General features: G+C 40.8%; 2 protein-coding genes across 8 annotated transcripts in view; both read left to right on the top strand.

The window, feature by feature from the left end:
• The window catches only part of LOC100555440 (D-serine dehydratase), a 459449-nt gene that overhangs the window by 25061 nt on the left and 407801 nt on the right, over positions 1–26587 (top strand). For 4 of the 7 annotated variants that reach the window (XM_062957789.1, XM_062957793.1, XM_062957795.1 and 1 more), the window contains exons 5-8: positions 750–871; positions 4232–4421; positions 6034–6139; positions 9633–10456. In XM_062957789.1, the coding sequence (XP_062813859.1) occupies positions 750–871; positions 4232–4421; positions 6034–6139; positions 9633–9722 (508 nt within the window). In that variant the 3' untranslated portion in view covers positions 9723–10456. Of the gene's footprint in view, positions 1–749; positions 872–4231; positions 4422–6033; positions 6140–9632; positions 10457–26587 lie in introns of those variants that run through there. The other 3 variants (XM_062957790.1, XM_062957791.1, XM_062957792.1) reach the window with 3 other exon arrangements.
• Positions 23153–26587, top strand: part of LOC103282716 (tumor necrosis factor receptor superfamily member 16) — a 64712-nt gene continuing 61277 nt past the window's right edge. Inside the window, exon 1 of the mRNA XM_062957797.1 lies at positions 23153–23827. Coding sequence (XP_062813867.1) covers positions 23759–23827 — 69 coding nt within the window. The 5' untranslated portion in view covers positions 23153–23758. The remainder of the gene's footprint in view (positions 23828–26587) is intronic.

Consider the following 26587-nt stretch of genomic DNA (forward strand, 5'->3'; position numbering starts at 1 on the left):
GCTGTGCCAAAAGATCTCAGCCGGCATTTGGAAACAATAGACATTGACAAAATTACGATCTGCCAACTGCAAAAGGCCACCCTGCTGGGATCTGCACGCATCATCCGAAAATACATCACACAGTCCTAGACGCTTGGGAAGTGTTCGACTTGTGGTTTTGTGAAACGAAACCCAGCATATCTATCTTGTTTGCTGTGTCATACAACATCGTTGTGTCAATAATAATAATAATAATAATAAAGACTCTGGCACACTGGGTGCCGTGCCAAAAGATCTCAGCCGGCACTTGGAAACAATAGGCATTGACAAAATTACGATCTGCCAACTGCAAAAGGCCACCCTGCTGGGATCTGCACGCATCATCTGAAAATACATCACACAGTCCTAGACACTTGGGAAGTGTTCGACTTGTGGTTTTGTGAAACGAAATCCAGCATGTCTATCTTGTTTGCTGTGTCATACAACATCGTTGTGTCAATAATAATAATAAAACTTTATTTATACCCCGCCACCATCTCCCCAATGGGGACTCGGGGCGGCTAACATATAATCCAGTCCTAAGCAGATAATATAAGATTATAAATATAATATGTAATAATTACTGTGATATAATAATACAGAACAATATAATCTCTAAAATCAGGACAGTAAATAAAGATCAACACTCTGAAAGCATAAGCCACAGCAACGCGTGGCTGGGCAAAGCTAGTTATATAATAATAATAATATTATTATTATTTTCCGCAAAGGCTGAAGGAGGCCGGCGTGGCGTGTGACGTGAGCAGCATCGGCTCCACTCCTTCCTGCAGCCACCCCGTGCCCGAAATGGCCAAACTCACCGAAGTTCACCCTGGAAACTATATCTTCTATGGTAAGGACCCCAACCCATAAACACAGAACCCATACCTGCAGTTTCGTTTACATTTCCCCCTTTGCATGTTGAACTTTCAAAGAGTTTTCTCTATTTACTCCCAAAGAAGTTTCAGCATACAGCTTCTTTAAAGTTCGGACTAGAAACCGCAGCGGATACATCACGTTTCTAGACAACAGAGCCTGTGGGTGCATCTAGTGTGGAGTTAATGCAGTTTGGCATCACATTTAACAGCCATGGCTTCATGCTATGGAACTCCTGGGAAGTTCTAGTTTTACACGGGGCATGTCTACGCCATAGAGTTAATGCAGTTTGACAGCTATTAATCTACATTGTAAGATTAATGTAGTGGTTCAGTGGTATGGAATTGTGGGAGTTGCAGCTTATGAAACAACCAGCCCTCCTTGAGACAGAAAGCCAAAGACCTTGGGAAACTACAACTCCCAGGATCCCCATAGCACTGAGTCATGGCTGTCAAAGTGGTGAATAATTGCATTCAGTGCTATGGAATTGTGTGAGTTGCAGCTTATGAAACAACCAGCCCTCCTTGACACAGAAAGCCGAAGACCTTGGGAAACTACAACTCCCAGGATCCCGTAGCACTGAGCCATGGCTGTCAGATGTGTAATTGCATTCAGTGCTATGGAATTGTGGGAGTTGCAACTTACGAGATAACTAGCCCTCCTTGACACAGAAGACTGAAGAACTTAGGAAACTACAACTCCCAGGATCCCCATAGCACTGAGCCATGGCTGTCAAAGTGGTGAATAATTGCATTCAGTGCTATGGAATTGTGTGAGTTGCAGCTTATGAAACAACCAGCCCTCCTTGACACAGAAAGCCAAAGACCTTGGGAAACTACAACTCCCAGGATCCCCATAGCACTGAGTCATGGCTGTCAAAGTGGTGAATAATTGCATTCAGTGCTATGGAATTGTGGGAGTTGCAACTTACGAGATAACTAGCCCTCCTTGACACAGAAGACTGAAGAACTTAGGAAACTACAACTCCCAGGATTCCTATAGCACTGAGCCATGGCTGTCAAAATGCGATGCCAGATTGCATTCATCCCATAGTGTAGATCAGGGGTCCCCAAACTAAGGCCCGGGGGCCGGATGCGGCCCTCCAAGGTCATTTACCTGGCCCCCGCCCTCATTTATAATATATTTTTATATCAGTTTTAATAATATAATATATTATATATACATATGATATTGATAATAATATTATCATTTTATACAATATAATACTAAAATAATACCATATAATAATATTAATTATATGTTATATATTACATATAATATTACAGTATAGTGGTATAGTTCAATATAGTAATATATAATGCTAATATTGTGCTATGCTAATAATATAATATACTAGCTGTGCCCGGCCACGCGTTGCTGTGGCAAAGTGGTGGTGGTATTGGTTAAAAATTGTTGTGTAATTTTTAGTTGACGATATTTGCATTTTTTAATTAATTTTATTGTAAGTTATATTTTTATTTATTATATTTTATTATTTTCTCGTATTATTTTTAGTTATTTTCTGTTATTATAGTATCTTATTGTATCAATTTTTAGTGTTTTTTATTATTTTTTATTGGGTTGCTAGGAGACCAAGTTGGAGGAGCTTAGCCTTCTAACTGGCAGCAATTGGATAAAAGCAATTATTCCTCTCTCTCTAATTAGGACTTTATTTTTCTTTTCTTTTTGTTGTATCAACCTAGAGGCGTGGATGATGGGTTGTGTTGTCAAATTTCGAGGTTGGGGGGCCTGTAGTTTTGTTGTTTTGTCCGCTGCCCTGATGCCATTACTCTTTTATATATATAGATTGTATGTACATATAGCTGCTCTGAGTTCCCTTCGGGTTGAGAAGGGTGGGATATAAATGTAGTAAATAAATGCAGTAAATGAATAAATAAATAATTTTGGACTTAGGCTCGCCCAAATTCTGAAATGACTTGAAGGCACACAACAACAACAATCCTAATTAACCTAACTATCTCATTGGCCAGAAGCAGGCCCACACTTCCTATTGAAATCCTGATAGGTTTATGTTGGTTTAAATTATTTTCATTTTTGAATATTGTATTGGTCTTTCATTGTTATTGTTGTTGTTTTGCACTACAAATAAGTTATGTGCAGTGTGCATAGGAATTTGTTCGTATTTTTTTTTTCAAATGATAATTCGGCCCCTCAACAGTCTGAAGCAGGGTTCCCCAAACTTTTTAAGCAGACGGCCGGTCTACAATCCTTCAGACTGTTGAGGGGCCAAATTATCATTTGAAAAAAAAAATACAATCAAATTCCTAAGCATACTGCACATATCTTATTTGTAGTGCAACAACAACAACAACGAAAAAATACAATATTTAAAAATGAAAACAATTTTAACCAACATAAACCTATCAGGATTTCAATGGAAAGTGTGGGCCTGCTACTGGCCAATGAGATCGTCAAGTTAATTAGGATTGTTGTTGTTGTGTGCCTTCAAGTCATTTCAGACTTTGACCGAGCCCAAGTCTAAAATTAATGTATTTACTACATTTATTTACTACATTTATATCCCACCCTTCTCACCCAGAAGGGGACTCAGAGCAGCTGTATGTACATACAATATATTATATTATTAGCATAGCACAATATTGGCATTATATATTACTATATTGAACTATACCACTATACTATTATATAATATGTAATATATAACATATAATTAATATTATTATATGGTATTATTATTAGTATTATATTGTATAACATAATATTATTATCAATATTATATGTATATACAATATATTATATTATTAAAACTGATATAAAAATATTATATTATAAAACTGAGGGCGGGGGCCACGCAAATGACTTTGGAGGGCCGCATCTGGCCCCCGGGCCTTAGTTTGGGGACCTCTGGTCTGAAGGATTGTGGACCGGCCCTCTGCTTCAAAAGTTTGAGGACCCCTGGTGTAGATAAACCCAGAGAAAGCTGAAGACATTGGAAAACTACAAATCCCAGGATCCCCCATAGCACTAAGCAACAACTGTCAAAATGATATCAGATTGCATTCATTTCATAGTTTAGATGCACCCAGGGAAAGCTAAAAGACCTCGGAGAACTACAAATCCCAGGACTGCATAGCACTGAGCCATGGCTGTCAAAGCGGTGTCATTCATTGCACAGATTCCATTGACCATGGGGGTGGTGTGTCCGCTGCGGGTTATAGTCCGGACTTTTAAAAGTAGATGTGTGTCTTGAGGTTCCGAGCCCCATTTGGGAGGAATCTTTTAAAGTTCAGACTGAAAACCGGAGCGGATTTCCTTCTTGTTGGAACTCAAATGGGTCTCTTTCTGTCCCTTTCAGATGTGCAGCAGATGATGATTGGGTCTTGCCAACTAGAGGATATTGCCGTCCGGGTCTTGACCAGGGTCATCGGCCATTACCCAGACCGCAACCAGCTGCTGGTGGACTGCGGGTGGACCGGCCTGAGTCTCCACAGCCTGGGCCAGCTGCCCACCGGGTACGCCATCGTGGACGGACACCCGGAGCTCAAGTAAGCCACCCGTAATCCAGCAGAGAGAAACGAACTTACAGTACAGCCAAGGTTGTAATGCTGCAGCTCAAAAGGCCAATACGATTCTCAGCTGCATCTTATAGAAGATCAGTGAAAGGCACAGATAGACAAACAAGTGACACTTGGCTTCAAAGCAAGTCCATGGGAAAGAGATTTAAGGAGTCTTAGTGAACGTGAGCCAGCAGTGTGATGCTGCAGCTCAAAAGGCCAACACGATTCCAAACTGCAATCTATCGAAGATGAGTGAAAGGCACAGATAGACAAACAAGTGACACTTGGCTTCAAAGCAAGTCCATGGGAAAGAGATTTAAGGTGTCTTAGTGAACGTGAGCCAGCAGTGTGATGCTGCAGCTCAAAAGGCCAATACGATCCTAGGTTGCATCTTATAGAAGATGAGTGAAAGGCACAGATAGACAAACAAGTGACACTTGGCTTCAAAGCAAGTCCATGGGAAAGAGATTTAAGGAGTCTTAGTGAACGTGAGCCAGCAGTGTGATGCTGCAGCTCAGAAGGCCAACACGATTCTAAGCTGCAATCTATCGAAGATGAGTGAAAGGCACAGATAGACAAACAAGTGACACTTGACTTCAAAGCAAGTCCATGGGAAAGAGATTTAAGGAGTCTTAGTGAACATGAGCCAGCAGTATGATGCTGCAGCTCAAAAGGCCAATACGATCCTAGGTTGCATCTTATAGAAGATGAGTGAAAGGCACAGACAGACAAACAAGTGACACTTGGCTTCAAAGCAAATCCAATGAAAAGAGATTTAAGTCTTAGTGAATGTGAGCCAGCAGTGTGATGCTGCAGCTCAAAAGGCCAACACGATCTAGGTTGCATCTTATAGAAGATGAGTGAAAGGCACAGATAGACAACAAGTGACACTTGGCTTCAAAACAAGTCCATGGGAAAGAGATTTCAGGAGTCTTAGTGAACGTGAGCCAGCAGTGTGATGCTGCAGCTCAAAAGGCCAACATGATCCTAGGTTGCATCTTATAGAAGATGAGTGAAAGGCACAGATAGACAAACAAGTGACACTTGGCTTCAAAGCAAGTCCATGAAAAAGGGATTTAAGTCTTAGTTAATGTGAGCCAGCAGTGTGATGCTGCAGCCCAAAAGGCCAATATGATTCTAGACTGCGTCAATATGATTATCATGTCCAGATCAAGGAAAGTAATTGTCTAACTTTGTTCTGCTTTGGTAAAGCCTCACTTGAAAGCATACAATGGTCAGACCTCACCTGGCATTACCTTATTATTATTATTATTATTATTATTATTATTATTATTATTATTATTATTATTTACATGTACATAACAACACAGCACGCATGCACATCAGGATAAAAATCGAAGGAATGACGGATCTGGGAGCCTGCTCTGATAACAGTATAGTTAAGTCGACATGTGAAAGGGTTCTTAGTAAGTCACGAATGGAACATGAGCCAAGAATGTGATGCTGCAGCTTCAAAAGCCAATACGATTCCAGGCTGCATCCATAGGAATCTATACTGGAGTTTTAGTTTTGCTTCTCCGTGTTGTTGCCCTGAACCTGCTACAACATTTTCCTCGTAATGTCTTCCCTTCCTTTGCAGGTTGGTGGGCATGACCCAGGAGCACGGGAGGGTCGAAAGCATGGACGGGAAGCTGGATTTCGCCCAATTTCCCCGGGGAAGCCTCCTCCGCCTCATTCCTTATCATGTGAGTAGGATTCTTATCATGTTGAAATAAGTGTGGATGTTGCAATTAGCAAGCTTGAATACTATTGAGTAGCCATGAAGTTTGCAAAGTCATTCAGTGAGGGCATCTGCATAGAGGTAGTAAGTGGAGAGTGTATATATTTACACACACACACACCTGTGGAATAATGTCCAGGGTGGGAGAAAGAGTACTTGCCTACTTAAAGCAAGGGTAAATGTTGCAATTAGCAAGCTTGAATACTATTGAGTAGCCATGAAGTTTGCAAAGTCAGTCAGTGAGGGCATCTGCATAGAGGTAGTAAGTGGAGTGTATATATATTTACACACACACACCTGTGGGATAATGTCCAGGGTGGGAGAAAGAGTACTTGCCTACTTAAAGCAAGGGTAAATGTTGCAATTAGCAAGCTTGAATACTATTGAGTAGCCATGAAGTTTGCAAAGTCAGTCAGTGAGGGCATCTGCATAGAGGTAGTAAGTGGAGAGTGTATATATATTTACACACACACACCTGTGGAATAATGTCCAGGGTGGGAGAAAGAGTACTTGCCTACTTAAAGCAAGGGTAAATGTTGCAATTAGCAAGCTTGAATACTATTGAGTAGCCATGAAGTTTGCAAAGTCAGTCAGTGAGGGCATCTGCATAGAGGTACTAAGTGGAGTGTATATATATTTACACACACACACCTGTGGAATAATGTCCAGGGTGGGAGAAAGAGTACTTGCCTACTTAAAGCAAGGGTAAATGTTGCAATTAGCAAGCTTGAATACTATTGAGTAGCCATGAAGTTTGCAAAGTCAGTCAGTGAGGGCATCTGCATAGAGGTAGTAAGTGGAGTGCATATATATTTACACACACACACCTGTGGAATAATGTCCAGGGTGGGAGAAAGAGTACTTGCCTACTTAAAGCAAGGGTAAATGTTGCAATTAGCAAGCTTGAATACTATTGAGTAGCCATGAAGTTTGCAAAGTCAGTCAGTGAGGGTATCTGCATCCAGGTAGCAAGTGGAGTGTATATATATTTACACACACACACACCTATGGAATAATGTCCAGGGTGGGAGAAAGAGTACTTGCCTACTTAAAGCAAGGGTAAATGTTGCAAAACAAAACAACAAAACTGCACATCCCAGAAACTTGGCAGCACAACCCCTCATCCATGCCTCTACGTTCATATAACAAAAAGAAAAGAAAAATAAAGTCCTAATTAGAGGGAGAGGAATAATTGTTTTTATCCAATTGCTGCCAGTTAGAAGGCTAAGCTCTGCCCACTTGGTCTCCTAGCAACCCACTCAGCCCAGGGGACAGGCAGAGTTAGGCCTCACTTAGGCCTCTTCCCCACTGCCTATAAAATACAGATTATCAGATTTGCATTGGATAATATGGCAGTGTAGACTCAAAGCCCTTCCACACAGCCATATAACCCATTTATAATCTTATATTATCTGCTTTGAACTGAATTATCTTGACTCCACGCTGCCATATAATCCACTTCAGTGTGCATTTTATACAGCTATAATCCAGTCCTAAGCAGATAATATAAGATTATAAATATAATATGTAATAATTACTGTGATATAATAATACAGAACAATATAATCTCTAAAATCAGGACAGTAAATAAAGAGCAACACTCTGAAAGCAGAAGCCACAGCAACGCGTGGCCGGGCAAAGCTAGTGTGTGTGTACAAGTTTGCAAAGACAATCAGTGAGGGCATCTGCATCGAGGTAGCAAGTGGAGTGTATGTATGTATGTAATATATGTGGAATAATGTCCAGGGTGGGAGCAAAAACACTTGTAAAGCATGTGTAAATGTTGCAATTAGCAAGCTTGAATATTATTGAGTAGCCATGAAGTTTGCAAAGTCAATCAGTGAGGATATCTGCATCCAGGTAGCAAGTGGAATGTGTGTGTGTGTGTGTGTGTGTGTGTGTGTGTGTATATATCTCTGTGGAATAATGTCCAGGGTGGGAGAAAGAACACTTGTAAAGCATGTGTAAATGTTGTAATTAGCAAGCTTCAATAGCATTGAGTAGCCATGAAGTTTGCAAAGTCAATCAGTGAGGGTACCTGCATCCAGGTAGCAAGTGGAATGTGTGTGTGTGTGTGTGTGTGTGTGTGTATATATATCTCTGTGGAATAATGTCCAGGGTGGGAGAAAGAACACTTGTAAAGCATGTGTAAATGTTGTAATTAGCAAGCTTGAATAGCATTGAGTAGCCATGAAGTTTGCAAAGTCAGTCAGTGAGGGTATCTGCATCGAGGTAGCAAGTGGAGTGTCTGTATGTAGAATGATTCCCAGGGTGGGAGAAAGAACACTTGTCTGTTTGAAGCAAGTATGGATGTTGTAATTAACAGGCTTGAATACTATTGAATAGCCATGAAGTTTGCAAAGTCAATCAGTGAGGGTATCTGCATCCAGGTAGCAAGTGGAGAGTGTGTGTGTGTGTGTGTGTGTGTGTATATCTCTGTGGAATAATGTCCAGGGTGGGAGAAAGAACACTTGTAAAGCATGTGTAAATGTTGTAATTAGCAAGCTTGAATAGCATTGAGTAGCCATGAAGTTTGCAAAGTCAGTCAGTGAGGGTATCTGCATCGAGGTAGCAAGTGGAGTGTCTGTATGTAGAATGATTCCTAGGGTGGGAGAAAGAACACTTGTCTGTTTGAAGCAAGTATGGATGTTGTAAAGTTGTAAAGTTTGCAAAGTCAATCAGTGAGGGTATCTGCATAGAGGTAGCAAGTGGAGTGTATGTATACCTCTGGAATAATGTCCAGGGTGGGAGAAAGAACCATTGTCTGCTTAAAGCAAGTGTCAATGTTGCAATTAGCAAGCTTGAATAGCATTGAGTAGCCATGAAGTTTGTAAAGTCAATCATTTGAAGGTATCTGCATAGAGGTCACCTGGCTGTTGTTGCCTGGAGGCATCGAAGCCATGAAGTTTGACTTTGCAAACCCCATGGCTGGCAACTCAAATGCTAATTCAAGCTTGCTAATGGCAACATCCACACCATTCCTAACAGCCCATGCCTGGGTTAGGGCATGCTTATGCATTATTATGTTTGTTTATGTTTATTTATTCTGGGAGCTCTAGTGCAAACAAAGCTCCAACTTCCTCAAGCTTTGAAGGGGACTCTGTCTTCTCTAGTACTTTGAGAGGTAGACTAAGTGATAAGAGTCCTCAGTTGCTGTGGGGTTTCAGACTGTATGGCCATGTTCCAGCAGCATTCTCTCCTGATGTTTCATCTGCATCTGTGGCTAATGGTATCCTCAAGTGGAGTGTATAGATATGAGGCATATCTCTCGCATTTCTGGGACATAGCTTGGACTACAGTCCCCAGAATCCCCTATATATTTAGACTTGCCCGACAGCGGAATGTTTCGAATAAAACTTGGCCATGTTGCTTTAGTTTTGGACCAGTTGTAACCCATAAAGTATAATGTGCATAAGCCCAGGGTTCATTTTTGGTGACTTTCCTTGTGTCCCCGGCAGGCCTGTGCCACGGCTGCAATGCACCCGCTTTACTACGTCCACAGCGAGGGGCACGTGGTCGAGACGTGGAAGCCCGTCCGGGGATGGTAGGAGGACGGGGAGATTCCTGGAAGATGCTGTCGGCGTTAGGTTTGCAGCAGAAGACGGAGAAATCCCTGTCCATCAAATCCATGCATAACACACTGTGATTTGTGTTCCCAGGTTATAAACGCCAATTCCTAATTGTAAAAAGTTTATAGATAGTTTGATGATAGCTATAGGTGGGCAACCTATAACAGCCTAGGAATCGTGGGAATTGTAATCCAAAACACCTGGAGAGACGGAGTTTGCCCATGCCTGATATAGATGGAGATTTCTCTCTCTCTCTCTCTCTCTATATATATATATATAAAAGAGTGATGGCATCACGGCGACCCACAAAACAACAAAACTACAGGCCCCCCAACCTCGAAATTTGACAACACAACCCATCATCCACGCCTCTAGGTTGATACAACAAAAAGAAAAGAAAAATAAAGTCCTAATTAGAGGGAGAGGAATAATTGTTTTTATCCAGTTGCTGCCAGTTAGAAGGCTAAGCTCCTCCAACTTGGTCTCCTAGCAACCCAATAAAAATAATAAAAAAACACTAAAAAATTAATACAATAAAATACCATAATAACAAAAAAAATAACTAAAAATTATACAAGAAAATAAAATATAATAAATAAAAAGATAACTTACAATAAAATTAATTTTTTAAAAATAATGTCAAATAAAAATTACACAACAATTTTTAACCAATACCACCACCACTTTGCCACATCAACGCGTGGCCGGGCACAGCTAGTGTATGTATGTGTGTATACATACATACATACACATACACTAGCTGTGCCCAGCAACGCGTTGCTGTGGCGTTGTCTGGTGGTGTTAGTGAGAATTTGTTGAGGCTGGATGGCCATCTGTCAGGAGTGCTTGGATTGTGTCCTCCTGCGTGGTAGAAGGAAGTTGACCTGGATGATCCTTAGGGGTCACTCCAAACCTTAGGATGGTATGATGATGTTGTTGTTATTATTATTATTATTAGTAGTAGTAGTAGTAGTAGTAGTAGTAGTATTGAGAGGCTGGGTGGCCGTCTGTTGGGAGTGCTTGGCTTGTGTCCTGCATGGCAGAATTGGGTTGGACTGGATGGCCTTTAGGGGTATCTCCTAACTGTCTGATGCTATGATTCGATGTGTATAATTATTGTGCAGATATTGGATGGCCATCTGTGAGGAGTGGTTGGATTGTGTCCTCCTGCATGATATAAGGAAGTTGAACTGGATGATCCTTAGGGGTATCTGCTAACCTTAGGATTGTATTATTTATTATTATTATTATTATTATTATTATTATTATTATTATTATTATTATTATTGAGAGGCTGGGTGGCCATCTGTTGGGCTGAGTAGGTTGCTAGAAGACCAAGTGGGCGGTGCTTAGCCTTCTAACTGGCAGCAATTGGATAAAAACAATTATTCCTCTCCCTCTAATTAGGACTTTATTTTTCTTTTTGTTGTATGAACGTAGAGGCATGGATGAGGGGTTGTGTTGCCAAGTTTAGTGTTTCTGGGATGTGTAGTTTTGTTGTTTTGTCCTAGGCCGAAATTTCATTACCCTTTTATATATATAGATATATATATGGGAGAGAGGGAGAGGGAAAGCGAGATTGATGATTGATGGATGGATAGATGGATGACATAAAAAGTTAATGGACAGAGAAGTGGATAGATAACAGTTTAGATACATAGGTAGGTAGATGGATGGTAGGTAGATAGACAATGGATGGATATATAGATAGGTGACATAGAAAGATGACAAACAGGTAGGTATGTGGTCGGACCCAGGCGACCAGGTAGATAGATAAGAGCAGGGGTCCTCAAACTTTTAAAGCCGAGGGCCGGTCCACAATCCTTCAGACTGTTGAGGGGCCGAATTATCATTTGAAAAAAAAAAATGAACAAATTCCTATGCACACTGCACATATCTTATTTGTAGTGCAAAATAACAACAATAACAATGAAAGACCAATACAATATTTAAAAATGAAAATAATTTTAACCAACATAAACCTATCAGGATTTCAATAAGAAGTGTGGGCCTGCTTCTGGCCAATGAGATAGTCAGGTTAATTAGGATTGTTGTTGTTGTGTGTCTTCAAGACATTTCAGACTTCGGGCGAGCCTAAGTCCAAAATTAAATGAATAAATAAATGATTTTGATTTACTACATTTATATCCCACCCTTCTCACCCCGAAGGGAACTCAGAGCAGCTGTATGTACATATAATATTTTATATTATTAGCATAGCACAATATTAGCATTATATATTACTATATTGAACTATACCACTATACTGTAATATTATATGTAATACTAGCTGTGCCCGGCCACGCGTTGCTGTGGCTTAGTCTGGTGGTGTTGGTCAGTCTACATTAGGTTGTATTTATGCTGTGACCTCCACCCTTCTTTATACTCACATTAGTAGTAGTATTTGAAGTCTGTTACCTTCTTCAATTTTTGTGTTGATTGATAATTGCTTGAGATCCCTGTTGTCTTTGGTTTGTTGTTAATTGTAATGTCTGATTCTGCTGAGTGCGGTTTATATTTTTATTGTGGTACAATAGTCTTTTTTTTGTTTTGCCTGTGTAGGTGTTTATTATTATTGTTGTTGTAGTGATTATGAAGGTTGGATAAGTTAGATGCTACTGTATTGTTTTTTGGAGGCCCAGTGTAGCACTGACTAGCCTCTCAGCCTCAGTGCCTGGCTGTTTCTTGCCTATGATGGTGTTGATTCTTATTGTTGTTGTTGTTGTTGTCATTGTTATTATTGTAATTGTTTTTTTGGAGGCCAAGTGTGAATGTAGGGATTGGGGAGGTGGATGAGTTGTGTTGTCAAATTTTGTATTTGTTATCGTCACAATGCGTTGTTGTGAGTTTTGTGGGTCCGGATTGTGGTTTTGTGGTGTGGTTGTGTTGTTACAACTGAGAGGCAAGGCTTTTGTGTTGTGTTGCCAAGTTTTGTATTTCTGGGGCATTTAGTTGTGTGCTAAGTTTTGTATTTCTGGGGCGTTTAGTTGTATTGTTATAGTCATGATGCGTTGTTGTAAGTTTTGTGGGTCCTGTGTGGTTTTATGGTGTGGTTGTGTTGTTACAACTGGGAGGCAAGGCTTTTGCGTTGTGTTGCCAAGTTTTGTATTTCTGGGGCGTTTAGTTGTGTTGTTATCGCATGATGCGTTGTTGTGAGTGTTGTGGGTCTGGATTGTGGTTTTGTGGTGTGGTTGTGTTGTTGTAACCTGGAGGCAAGCCTTTTGCATTGTGTTGCCAAATTTCGTATTTCTGGGATGTTTAGTTTTGTTGTTATAGTCACTGCGCAAACAACTTTATCATTTTATATATATAGATATACCATATAATTAATATTATTATATGGTATTATTGTTAGTATCATATTGTATAAAATGATAATATTATTATCAATATCATATGTATATAAAATATATTATATTATTTAAACTGATATAAAATATTATATTATAAATGAGGGCGGGGGCCAGGTAAATGACCTTGGAGGGCCACATCCGGCCCCCGGGCCTTAGTTTGGGGACCCCTGGATAAGAGTTTGATTAGATAGATAGATAGATAGATAGATAGATAGATAGATAGATAGATAGATAGATACGACAGACAGATAGGTAGGTAGGTAGGTAGGTAAGAGATTGATTAAGTAGGTATGTAGGTAGATAATAGGTAGGTAGGTGATAGATTGTCTTGTGTTGCTCTGTTCCCGGGCATTGCCCTGTGTTAACTGCCTGGAGTCCCTTCGGGGAGATGGTGGTGGGATAGAAAAATAAAATTATTATTATTGTTATTATTACTATTATTGCAGTAGAGTCTCACTTATCCAACATAAAACGGACCGGCAGAACATTAGATAAGTGAAAATGTTGGATAATAAGGAGGGATTAAGGAAAAGCCTATTAAATGTCAAATTATGTTATGATTTTACAAATTAAGCACCAAAACATGTTTTACAACAAATCAACTGAAAAAGTAGTTCAATACATGATAGCGTTATGTAGCAATTACTATACAGTAGAATCTCACTTATCCAACATAAACGGGCCGGCAGAACATTAGATAAGTGAAAATGTTGGATAATAAGGAGGGATTAAGGAAAAGCCTATTAAATGTCAAATTATGTTATGATTTTACAAATTAAGCACCAAAACATGTTTTACAACAAATCAACTGAAAAAGTAGTTCAATACATGATAGCGTTATGTAGCAATTACTATACAGTAGAATCTCACTTATCCAACATAAACGGGCCGGCAGAACATTGGATAAGCGGATATGTTGGATAATAAGGAGGGATTAAGGAAAAGCCTATTAAACATCAAATTAGGTTATGTATTGTATAATTTTTATAATTTTACAATAATTTATATTGTAAGCTCGCCCTGAGTCCCCTCTCGGGTGAGAAGGGTGGGATATAAATGTCGTAATAAATAAAATAAATAAATAAATAAATAAGTTATGATTTTACAAATTAAGCACCAAAACATCCTGTTATACAACAAATTTGGCGGAAAAGGTAGTTCAATATGCAGTAATGCTTTGTAGTAATGACTGTACTTACGAATTTACCACCAAATGTCACGATGTATTGAAAACATTGACTACAAAAATGCGTTCGATAATCCGGAACGTTGGATAAGTGAGACTCTACTGTATTTATGAATTTAGCACCAAAACATCGCAGTGTATTGAAAACACTGACTACAAAAACGTTGACTATTAAAAGGCAGAACTGCGTTGGATAATCCAGAACGTTGGATAAGTGAGACTCTGCTGTATTTATGAATTTAGCACCAAAACATCTCAATGTATTGAAAACACTGACGACAAAAACGTTGACTATTAAAAGGCAGAACTGCGTTGGATAATCCAGAACGTTGGATAAGTGAGACTCTGCTGTATTTATGAATTTAGCACCAAAACATCTCAATGTATTGAAAACATTGACGACAAAAACGTTGACTTTTAAAAGGCAGAACTGCGTTGGATAATCCAGAACGTTGGATAAGTGAGACTCTACTGTATTTATGAATTTAGCACCAAAACATCGCAATGTATTGAAAACATTGACGACAAAAACATTGACTTTTAAAAGGCAGAACTGCGTTGGATAATCCAGAACGTTGGATAAGCGATTGTTGGATAAGCAAGACTCTACTGTGTTGTTGTTGTTGTTGTTGTTGTTGCTGTTGTAGACGATTGGTCCATAGCCCAGAGTCACCTGATATAGCAGAACGGGGGAAAAATACTTCATTGATTTGCTGATAATCGATAAAATGACTGTACTCTCAAGAGGATTTTGTTAAAGAATGGCAGCTGTCAATCCAACAACTCAACAATAAAGTTAAGCTGGTTGTAGAAATATTTACAGAGGAGTCTATAATATTATTACTGTATGCAGCCAACATTTACAGACATTGTATGCTTGTTTTAATAAATAAAAATAAAACTTCAACTCGTGGGGCCGGGGGCGGCTCAAGTGATGCCAAACTGGGTTAACTCCACCATGTAGACGCCTTTCCTAGCCAAAGAGGCCACGGTCGCCTTCAAGTCCCTTTGGGTCTCTGGATTTAGGAACGGATTCCTCTCCAAATCTGCAAAAAAGACCCTGAGATTAGAAGCAGAGCCAAGGAGCCCTAATCCCAAGATCCCTGGGAGACTTGAAAGGGATCCCGGCAGTGAGTGGATCATAAAACCCAATGGCCCTCTCTCTCCTTCCTGGCTCTTAATCTTCTCCCCTCCAGAAACCCTTTGAAGTCCCCCCCCCCTCCTGCCCCATTGTTCCCTGGGTTTGCATTGGGGCCAAAGGCAAAGCCTTGGCTCAAAGGGGGGGGGGGAGTTTAGGGCAAAACAGCTGAGAGAAGGGGATAGGGTGTAGGTATAGAATAATAATAATAATAATAACTTTATTTTTATACCCCGCCTCTATCTCCCCGGAGGGGACTCAGGGCGGCTTACATGGGGCCAAGCCCGAATAAAAACAGTAGCAGTATAAAACACAGCAATAGACAACAACTTGCACAATAAAAAAATATAAATAAATAAACATTAGCCAATAAAAAACAAGAACTAATAAAAACATGGATTAAAACTGAGAGATTGTAAAAGTAGACTGGGTAAGGTGCACCCTATAAATATTGTAAACACAAGGTGACTGATAAAGTGCTGCAAATTCTGGAAGCGCAAATTGGGATGGGAATAGACCCTGCTGTGTCTATATCAAGTTGACAAAGGTAAAAAGTGCAAACCGGTACAAGAATGGTCACAGATACAGATTGCTTCTGGATGAGCAATCTTTATCTAAAGGCCTGAGTAAAGAGCCAGGTTTTCAAGCTCTTTCTGAATGCTACCAGGGTGGGGGCTTGCCTGATTTCCCTGGGGAGCGAGTTCCAGAGCCGGGAAGGGGGCCACCACGGAGAAGGCCCTCTCTCTCGCGCTTGTGACGGAGGTGGGAGCGAGAGGAGGGCCTCCCCCCACGAACGAAGAGATCGTGCAGGTTCGTAGGGGGAGAGGCGATCCCTAAGGTAGGAGGGTCCCAAACCGTTCAGGGCTTTGTAGGTGATCACGTGCACCTTGAATTGGGTCCGGAAGGTGAACGGCAGCCAGTGGAGCTCCTTAAGCAGGAGGGTTGACCGCTCCCTATAATTTGCTCCAGTTAGAAGCAAGGCTGCCGAACGTTGAACTAGTTGGAGTTTCCGGGCCGTCTTCAAGGGCAGCCCCACGTAGAGTGCATTGCAATAGTCCAGTCTAGAGGTAACTAAGGCATGGACCACCGTGGCCAGATCAGACTTCACGAGGTAAGGTCGCAGTTGGCACAATTAAAACTTTGCACAAGTTTTAATTGTGCAAAGGCCCTCCCGGCCACCGCCGACACCTGAGCATCAAGCGTCAGTGCTGAGTCCAGGAGGACCCCCAAACTGCAATGGACCTGCGCCTTCAGGGGGAGTGCGACCCCGTCAAGCACAGGTGGCCACCCAATACCCCGATCGGACATACGACTGACCTGGAGGACCTCTGTCTTGTCGGGATTAAGCTTCAGCTTATTCGCCCTCATCCAGCCCATCACAGCTGCCAAGCACTGGTTCAGTATCTGAGGAGCTTCCTTGGAGTTCGGTGGAAAGGAGTAGTAGAGTTGAGTGTCATCTGCGTAGAGATGGCACCGAACTCCAAAACTCCGGATGACCTCTCCCAGCGGTTTCATGTAGATGTTAAAAAGCATGGGGGACAGAATGGAACCTTGCGGGACCCCACAGGTCAAAGGCCAGGGGTCCGAGCAGGTGTCCCCCAGCTTCACCAACTGGGAACGGCCCTCCACAAAACTGCCAGTTGAGGAAGATCCTAGCATTGCAAGGGAACCCCAAAGGCCATCCAGTCCAGCCCCCCTTACTCCATTCAAGAAGACCCCATCCAAGCTCTCCCGACATGGATATCCTAGAGCAGGTGTCCTCAAACTTTTTAAGTGGAGGGCCAATTCACAGTTCCACAGACTGTTGGGGGCCGGACTAGGATGAAATAGTAAAACATTAGGATTGTTGTTGTTGTGTGCCTTCAAGTCGTTTCAGACTTAGGTCAACCCTAAGGACAAGGGGCAGGTCAATGACCTTGGAAGGCCACATCCAGCCCATGAGCCTTAGTTTGGGGACCCCTGATCTAGATGATCTCATAAGACCATTGGTAAGGAAAGAGACCTCTAAAGATCATCTAATGGTCTCATAAGACTATCGGTAAGGAAAGGGACCCTCAAAGGCCATCTAGATGATCTCATCAGGCCATCAGAAGACCATCAATAAGGAAAGGGACCCTCAAAGGCCATCTAGATGATCTCATCAGGCCATCAGAAGACCATCAATAAGGAAAGGGACCCTCAAAGACCATCTAGATGATCTCATCAGGCCATCAGAAGACCATCAATAAGGAAAGGGACCCTCAAAGGCCATCTAGATGATCTCATCAGGCCATCAGAAGACCATCAATAAGGAAAGGGACCCTCAAAGGCCATCTAGATGATCTCATCAGGCCATCAGAAGACCATCAATAAGGAAAGGGACCCTCAAAGACCATCTAGATGATCTCATCAGGCCATCAGAAGACCATCAATAAGGAAAGGGACCCTCAAAGGCCATCTAGATGATCTCATCAGGCCATCAGAAGACCATCAATAAGGAAAGGGACCCTCAAAGACCATCTAGATGATCTCATCAGGCCATCAGAAGACCATCAATAAGGAAAGGGACCCTCAAAGACCATCTAGATCAGGGGTCCCCAAACTTTTTAAGCAGAAGGCCAGTCCACAATCCTTCAAACTGTTGAGGGGCCAAATTATCATTTGAAAAAAATACAAACAAATTCTGATGCACATGATACATGTCTTATTTGTAGTGCAGAAACAACAACAACAAGAACAATGAAATAACAATAAAAGAGCAATACAATATTTTAAAATAAAAAACAATTTTAACCAACATACATTTATCAGGATTTCAATGGGAAGTGTGGGCCTGCTTTTGACCAATGAGATAGTCAAGTTAACTAGGATTGTTGTTGTTGTTGTTATGTGCCTTCAAGTCATTTCAGACTTTGGGCGAGCCTAAGTCTAAAATTTATTTATTTATTTACTATATTTATTTACTACATTTGTATCACACCCTTCTAACACCAAAGGTGACTCAGAGTGGCTTACAAATTATATGTACATACAATATTTTATATTGTTAGCATAGCACACTATTAGCATTATATATTACTATATTGAACTATACCACTACACTGTAATATTATTAGTAATATATAATAAATACTATTGTATGGTATTATTATTATTAGTGTTACGTTGTATTACATTATAATATTATTATCAATATTATATGTATATACAATATATTATATTATAAAACTGAGGGCGGGGGCCAGGTAAATGACTTTGGAGGGCCGCATCCGGCCCCCGGGCCTTAGTTTGGGGACCCCTGATCTAGATGATCTCATCAGGCCATCATAAGACCATAGGTAAGGAAAGTGACCTCCAAAAGCCATCTCGATGGTCTCATAAGGCGGTAGCTAAGCAAAGAGACCTTCAAAGACCAGGTAGACTTATGTCAACCCTAAGTCTAAAGTTTAGGGCAGGGGCCAGGTAAGTGACCTTGGAGGGCCGCATCCGGCCCCCGGGCCTTAGTTTGGGGACCCCTGATCTAGATGATCTCATCAGGCCATCATAAGACCATAGGTAAGGAAAGTGACCTCCAAAAGCCATCTCGATGGTCTCATAAGGCCGTAGCTAAGCAAAGAGACCTTCAAAGACCATCTAGATGGTTTCATAAGACCATAGGCAAGGAAAGTGACCTCCAAAAGCCATCTCGATGGTCTCATAAGGCCGTAGCTAAGCAAAGAGACCTTCAAAGACCATCTAGATGGTTTCATAAGACCATAGGCAAGGAAAGTGACCTCCAAAAGCCATCTCGATGGTCTCATAAGGCCGTAGCTAAGCAAAGAGACCTTCAAAGACCATCTAGATGGTTTCATAAGACCATAGGCAAGGAAAGTGACCTCCAAAAGCCATCTCGATGGTCTCATAAGGCCGTAGCTAAGCAAAGAGACCTTCAAAGACCAGGTAGACTTAGGTCAACCCTAAGTCTAAAGTTTAGGGCAGGGGCCAGGTAAGTGACCTTGGAGGGCCGCATCCGGCCCCCGGGCCTTAGTTTGAGGACCCCTGTCCTAGAGGGAGGCCCTTCTTCCCCAAGTCCAGAAGGACAATCAATGAACCCCAGGTGCTGGAGGCTCTAATTCTGCCCATCATGCAGGCCGACCAGCCCAGCCGTGGGAAGAAGTGACAAAGTCACACCTGGGTGTGAACCGTCTTCCCTTCCTTTGCTGCTGCCTCCCCATCTCCGCATTCAGAGTCAAGTTGTAAAAGTATAAACAACAAGATTTATTGCCTCCTTCCTTCTCTGCCCGGGGCCTTTGTCTCCAGGCCGGGAGGAAAGGGAACAAGTTTGGAAGGAAAGGAGGTGAGAGGGACCCCCAGAGATCAAAGGGTGGGCAGGACAAGGAAGACTTTCAGGGTCACTTCTCTTTTTCATCCCTTCTGGGACACTTGGGGTCTTGATCAAGAGAGAAAAGCTGGAGAATAATAACAACAACAACAACAGTGGAAACAATAATAGTGGAAACATACGAATAATAATAACAAACAACAATAGCAACAATAATAGAAATTGTTCTTCTGTGCCACTTTCAGTCTTGATCAAGAGAGAAAAGATAGATATCGTTGTTATTAGTACAGTAGAGTCTCACTTATCCAACATAAACGGGCCGGCAGAACGTTGGATAAGTGAATATGTTGGATAATAAGGAGGGATTAAGGAAAACATCCAATTAGGCTATGATTTTACAAATTAAGCACCCAAACATCATGTTATACAACAAATTTGACAGAAAAAATAGTTCAATATGCAGTAATGCTATGTAGTAATTACTGAATTTATGAATTTAGCACCAAAATATCAGGATATATTGAAAACATTGACAACAAAAATGGCTTGGATACTCCAGAACCTTAGATAAGTGAGACTCTACTGTATATATACAGTAGTCTCACTTATCCAACGTTCTGGATTATCCAACGCATTTTTGTAGTCAATGTTTTCAATGCATTGTGATATCTTGGTGCTAAATTTGTAAATACAGTAATTACTACGTAGCATTAATGTGCAACGAACTACTTTTTCTGTCAAATTTGTTGTATAACATGATGTTTGGGTGCTTAATTTGTAAAATCATAACCTAATTTGATATTTAATAGGCCTTTCCTTAATCTCTCCTTATGATCCAACATATTCACTTATCCAACATTCTGAGAGCCCGTTTACGTTGGATAAGCGAGACTCTACTGTATATATATACACGCGCGCACCCATGTATGTGTGTATGTTTGTGTGTGTGTGTGTGTGTATATATATATGTGTGTGTGTGTGTGTGTGTGTATATATATATATATATATATACACACACACCCTGTTTCCCTGAAAATAAGACATCCCCAGAAAACCTAGTAGAGGTTTTGCTGAATTGCTAAATATAAAACCTCCTCCAAAAGTAAGACCTAGTAAAGTTTTTGTTTAGAAGCATGTAGGATTGGTAAATGTACATACCATAGATTGTTGTACATGGAAATAAAGGTAGTAGCAAGAAATAAAAATAATGTAATAATAACTTTATTATTGTATCCCACCTCCATCTCCCAGAAGGGACTAAGGGCAGCTTACACAGGGACAAGCCCAACAACAACATAAATTAGCATACGAACAGAAATTTAAAACAGTAATTTAAAAACAGTATAGCAATAAAATATAATACAGAAATTCTTGAAAGGATTCACAGTTTGGTTGTGCTGGTTTGTGATGACAATTACTGTATAGTAGATAATAAATTTTCATTTTTTTTAAAAAAAAATTCAACCATAAATGTGAATTCTTCTTTGTGGAAAAATAAGACATTCCCTGAAAATAAGATCTAGCACATCTTTGGGAGCAAAAATTAATATAAGACACTGTCTTGTTTTTGGGGAAACAGGGTATATATATAGGCACAGCTGGCTGGGGGATCATGGGAATTGTAATCATATATATATAACTGCCCTGGTGCAATGCTATGCGGTGCAGGGAGTCTGGGAAGGTCTTTGGCCCAGCTGGTTGAATTTTTTTTTTTAAAAAATGAAAATTTATTATCTACTATACAGTAATTGTCATCACAAACCAGCACAACCATATATGATATATATATATATATATGATCCCCACAGCCAGTTGCATCTATACACACACATATGATATATATATGATATATATATGATATATATATGATATAGATATATATATATATAATCCCCATAGCCAGTTGCATCTATACACACACATATATACACATATACGTGTGTATGACTACAATTCCCATGATCCCCCAGCCAGCTGGGCCAAAGACCCTGCACCGCATAGCATTGCACCGGGGCAGTTAAAAGTGGTGCCAAACCGCACCAGCGCTGCAGTGTAGATGCACATTTTGGCCCGTTTTGGGGGGGGGGGGGCGAAAGAGGAGATGGCATCCGCCCCTTGGGAGGAGCAAAGAGAAGGAGGAGGAGGAGGGGAAGAAGAAGGAGGGAATGAAAGAGAGGAAGAAAGAAAGGGAGGGAGAGAGGCGGCGAGAAGAAGGCAGAAGGGCAAGACCCGGAGGCGCCGTCCGTCCTTCTCCTCCTCTCCTCCTCCTCCCATCCCTCCGGAGAAGCCCCTTCCTCCTTCCCTTCTTCTTCTTCTTCTTCCTCTTCTTCCCATCTGCCCGACTTCGGGGGATTCCACGCCAGTCGGGGGTCTTGGCCTGGCCTCGCTCGGCCCCTCTCCTCCCGCCTCTTGCCTCGGCTGAGCCTGCCTTGCCTTTCTCTCCCTTTTCTTTCCCGACTTTTCCCTTCCTTTCCTTTCCTCTCTTTCCCTTTTTTCCCCTTCCCGTCTTTTCTTGCCTTTCTCTCCCTTTTCTTTCCCGACTTTTCCCTTCCTTTCCTTTCCTCTCTTTCCCTTTTTTCCCCTTCCCGTCTTTTCTTGCCTTTCTCTCCCTTTTCTTTCCCGACTTTTCCCTTCCTTTCCTTTCCTCTCTTTCCCTTTTTTCCCCTTCCCGTCTTTTCTTGCCTTTCTCTCCCTTTTCTTTCCCGACTTTTCCCTTCCTTTCCTTTTCTCTCTTTCCCTTTTTTCCCCTTCCCGTCTTTTCTTGCCTTTCTCTCCCTTTTCTTTCCCGACTTTTCCCTTCCTTTCCTTTCCTCTCTTTCCCTTTTTTCCCCTTCCCGTCTTTTCCTTTCTTTCCCTTTCCTTTCCCTGTCTTTTACCTTTTCTCCTCTTCTTTTCCTTTCCTTTCTTCCTTTCACCTTCCTTTCCTTTCCTTCCTCTTCCTTTCCCTTCTTTTATCCTTCCTTTCCTTTTCATTCTCTTCCTTCGATTCCTTTCCTTTATTTCCCTTTCCCTTTTCTCCTTTCCCTTCTTTTGCCTTCCTTTCTCTTCCTTTCTTTTCTTTCTTTTCTTTTGCTTTCTCTTCCTCTTTCCTTCCTTTCCTGTCTGTTATCCTCCTTTCCTTTTCCCTCTTCTTTTCCTTTCTTTTTCCTTCCCATTCTTTTCCTTTCCCTTCCCTTTCATTCTCTTCTTTCAGTTCCTTTCTTTTCCCTGCTCTCCTTTCCCTTCTCTTCTTTCCTGATTTTTACCTTCCTTTTCTTCCTCTCCCTTCTTTTCCCTTTCTTTCCTTCCTTTTCCCTTCCCTTTCATTCCCTTCTTCAAATTCTTTTCTTTTCCTTTCCACTCTCTTCCTTTTCTTCCTCTCCCTTCTTTTCTCTTTTCCCTTCCTTTTTCCTTCCCTTTCATTCCCTTCTTTAAATTCCTTTCTTTTCTTTTCCTTTCCCTTCTTTTCCTTTTTTTCCTGATTTTTACCTTCCTTTTCTTCCTCTCCCTTCTTTTCCCTTTCTTTCCTTCCTTTTCCCATCCCTTTCATTCCCTTCTTTACATTCCTTTCTTTTACCTTCCCTTCTCTTCCTTTTCTTTCCAGTCTTTTATCTTCCTTTTCTTCTTTTCCTCTCCACTTCCCTTTATTTTCATTTTCCTTTCCCTTTTGCCTTCCTTTCCTTTCCCTTCTCATCTTTTCTCTTCCTTTCTTCCTCTTCCTTTCCCTTCTTTTCCTTTCCCTCTATTGTCCTTTCTCTTTGTTTCCCTTCCATTCTCTTCTTTCAATTCTTTTCCTTTCCTTTCCCTTCCTTTTATTTTCCTTTTCCTTCTCTCCTTTCCTTCCCATCTTTTGCCTTCCTTTCCTTTCTCTCCCTTTTCTTTCCCTTCTTTCACCTTCTTTTTATTTTCGTCTCCCTTCTTTTCCCTTCCCTTCCTTTCTTTTTAATTTCTTCCCCAACTTTTCCCTTTGTTTTCCTTTCCTTTCTGTTCTTCCCTTTAATTTTTGTCTTTCAATCCCCTTTCTTTCCCTTTCCTTCCTTCCTTCCATCCATAAAAGGGATGGATTCGAATCCGGCTCCGCTTTTCCTGGCCTGGATCCTGCTTCTTCTCAGCCTTCCTGGCCTCCAGGTGAGTGCATTTTGAGCAATGGAACAAGAGCTTCATCAAACGACTAGATTCCACCTAAACATGAGGAAGGACTTCCTCATTGTGAGAGCTGTTCAGCAGTGGAACTCTCTGCTCCAGGGTCTGGTGGAGGCTCCTTCTTTGGAGGCTTTGAATCTGAGGTTGGATGACCATCTGTCATGGATGCTTTGAAATTGATTTTCCTGCTTCTTGAACAAATGGGGTTGGACTAGATGGCCCACCAGGTCTCTTGGGAGGCTTTGGATCTGAGGTTGGATGACCATCTGTCATGGGTGCTTTGAATGACTGGATGACCCACCAGATTTTCTCTGATTCTAGGATTCTATGATGATTATTATTTATTATTTACAGTATTTATATTCCTTATATTTATATTTATATTTATAAATATCATATTATATTTATATTTATATTCCAGTATTTATATGCCCTTCTCACCCCGACTCAGGGCGGATTACAATGAACACATATATGGCAAACATTCAATATAAATTTATATATTTATAAATATCATATTATATTTATATTTATATTTATATTCCAGTATTTATATGCCCTTCTCACCCCGACTCAGGGCGGATTACAATGAACACATATATGGCAAACATTCAATGCCAACAGACAAACAACATACAATGTAGACAGACACAGAGGCATTTAACATTTTTTTTCCAGCTTCACGATTCCGGCCACAGGGGGAGCTGTTGCTTCACCGTCCACTAGTGGCTGTATTTCCTCATTCCTTTCCTCGTGTTTTGCTGGCAGTTTTATGATGTTGTAAATTAGTTAAATTAGCCTTCCGCATAAAGCGTACCTAAATTTCCCTACTTGACAGATGCATAGGTCAGCAGCAAGCCGGGCTATTTAATGGTCGGGGGCTTAACCCGACCCGGGCTTCGAACTCATGACCTCGCAGTCAGTAGTGATTTATTGCAGCTGGTTACTAGCCAGCTGCGCCACAGCCCAGATCTAGACCTAAAGTATATTATCTCCATGCCTTTTATGGGCCATCAGTTCGTTTCTGGATACAGCCATGACTCTCCCAGGGCCACTTCCATAAGCCAAGCCAGGATTCGGAGCCCTAGGGCTCATCTACACTGCGGAACTAATGCAGTTTGATACCACTTGAACTGCCGTGGATCAAGGCTATGGAATCCTGGCGGTAACAAGCGGATCAGTGTGGATTCATACAAGGGTATAGATACTGCTGTGTCTGTCCTGGGACTTGTAGTATGTACTTAGTGGGACTCATGCTTAGAATTGCCTGTTTTGCGTTCAAAGGAATTGATTAGATGATAGAAACCTTGTTGCTGAGCCTTGTGTCTATAGATTCAGGGTGTGCAATTGGAAGGGGAAATAACAACAACAACAACAATAAATGTATATTATTAATAAGTCCATTATTACACATTTATTACTATTATTATTATTATTTTATTATGACACAGCAAACAAGATAGATATGCTGGATTTCGTATCACAAAATCACAAGTCGAACACTTCCCAAGCGTCTAGGACTGTGTGATGTATATTATTATTATTATTATTATTATTATTATTATTATTATTATTGTATGACACAGCAAACAAGATAGATATGCTGGATTTCATATCACAAAATCACAAGTCGAACACTTCCCAAGTGTCTAGGACTGTGTGATGTATTATTATTATTATTATTATTATTATTATTATTATTATTATGACACAGCAAACAAGATAGATATGCTGGATTTCATATCACGAAATCACAAGTCGAACACTTCCCAAGCGTCTAGGACTGTGTGATGTATATTATTATTATTATTATTATTATTATTATTATTATTATTATTATTATTATTATTGTATGACACAGCAAACAAGATAGATATGCTGGATTTCATATCACAAAATCACAAGTCGAACACTTCCCAAGTGTCTAGGACTGTGTGATGTATTTTCTGATGATGTGTGCAGATCCCAGTCGGGTGGCCTTTTGCAGTTCGCAGATCATAATTTTGTCAATGTCTATTGTTTCCAAATACCACCTGAGATCATTTGGCACGGCACCCAGTGTGCCCATCACCACTGGGACCACCTGCACTGGTTTCTGCCAGAGTCTTTGAAGTTCAATCTTGAGGTCCTGATAGTGGCTGAGTTTTTCCTGTTGTTTTTCATCAATGCGACTGTCACCTGGGATGGCAACATCAATGATCCAAACCTTTTTCTTTCCCACAACTGTGATGTCTGGTGTGTTGTGTCCCAGAACTTTGTCAGTCTGGATTCGGAAGTCCCACAGTATCTTTGCGTGCTCATTTTCCAATACTTTTGCAGGATTATTATTATTATTATTATTATTATTATTATTATTATTATTATTATTGTTGTTGTTGTTGTTGGAAGAATAAAGTGTGCGCTTGAAAAATTCATGGTGTGCATCTGGAGCACATGAGGCTCGTTAAGGATTTATTAAGTAACACAATGGCCAAGAGGGTGTGCACCCCAAATCCTATCCAGAGGAAACAGCTAAAGTTGGATGGCCATCTATCAGGAGTGCTTTGATTGTGTATTCTAACATGGCAGAAGGGGGTTGGACTGGATGGCCTTTGGAGTCCCTTCCAAGTATAGGTTTCTATAGGTTTGGCATATTATTATTTGTACAATGGGAATGCATGGGAAGAACGTCTCCCAGAAATCCTGTCTGGCTTTGGTTTTCTCAACTGTGAAATGGGAATATAATGGAATGGAAATATATTGCCA

This window comes from Anolis carolinensis, chromosome 6 (assembly GCF_035594765.1).
Source record: "Anolis carolinensis isolate JA03-04 chromosome 6, rAnoCar3.1.pri, whole genome shotgun sequence".
Classification (NCBI taxonomy): Eukaryota; Metazoa; Chordata; class Lepidosauria; order Squamata; family Dactyloidae; genus Anolis; species Anolis carolinensis.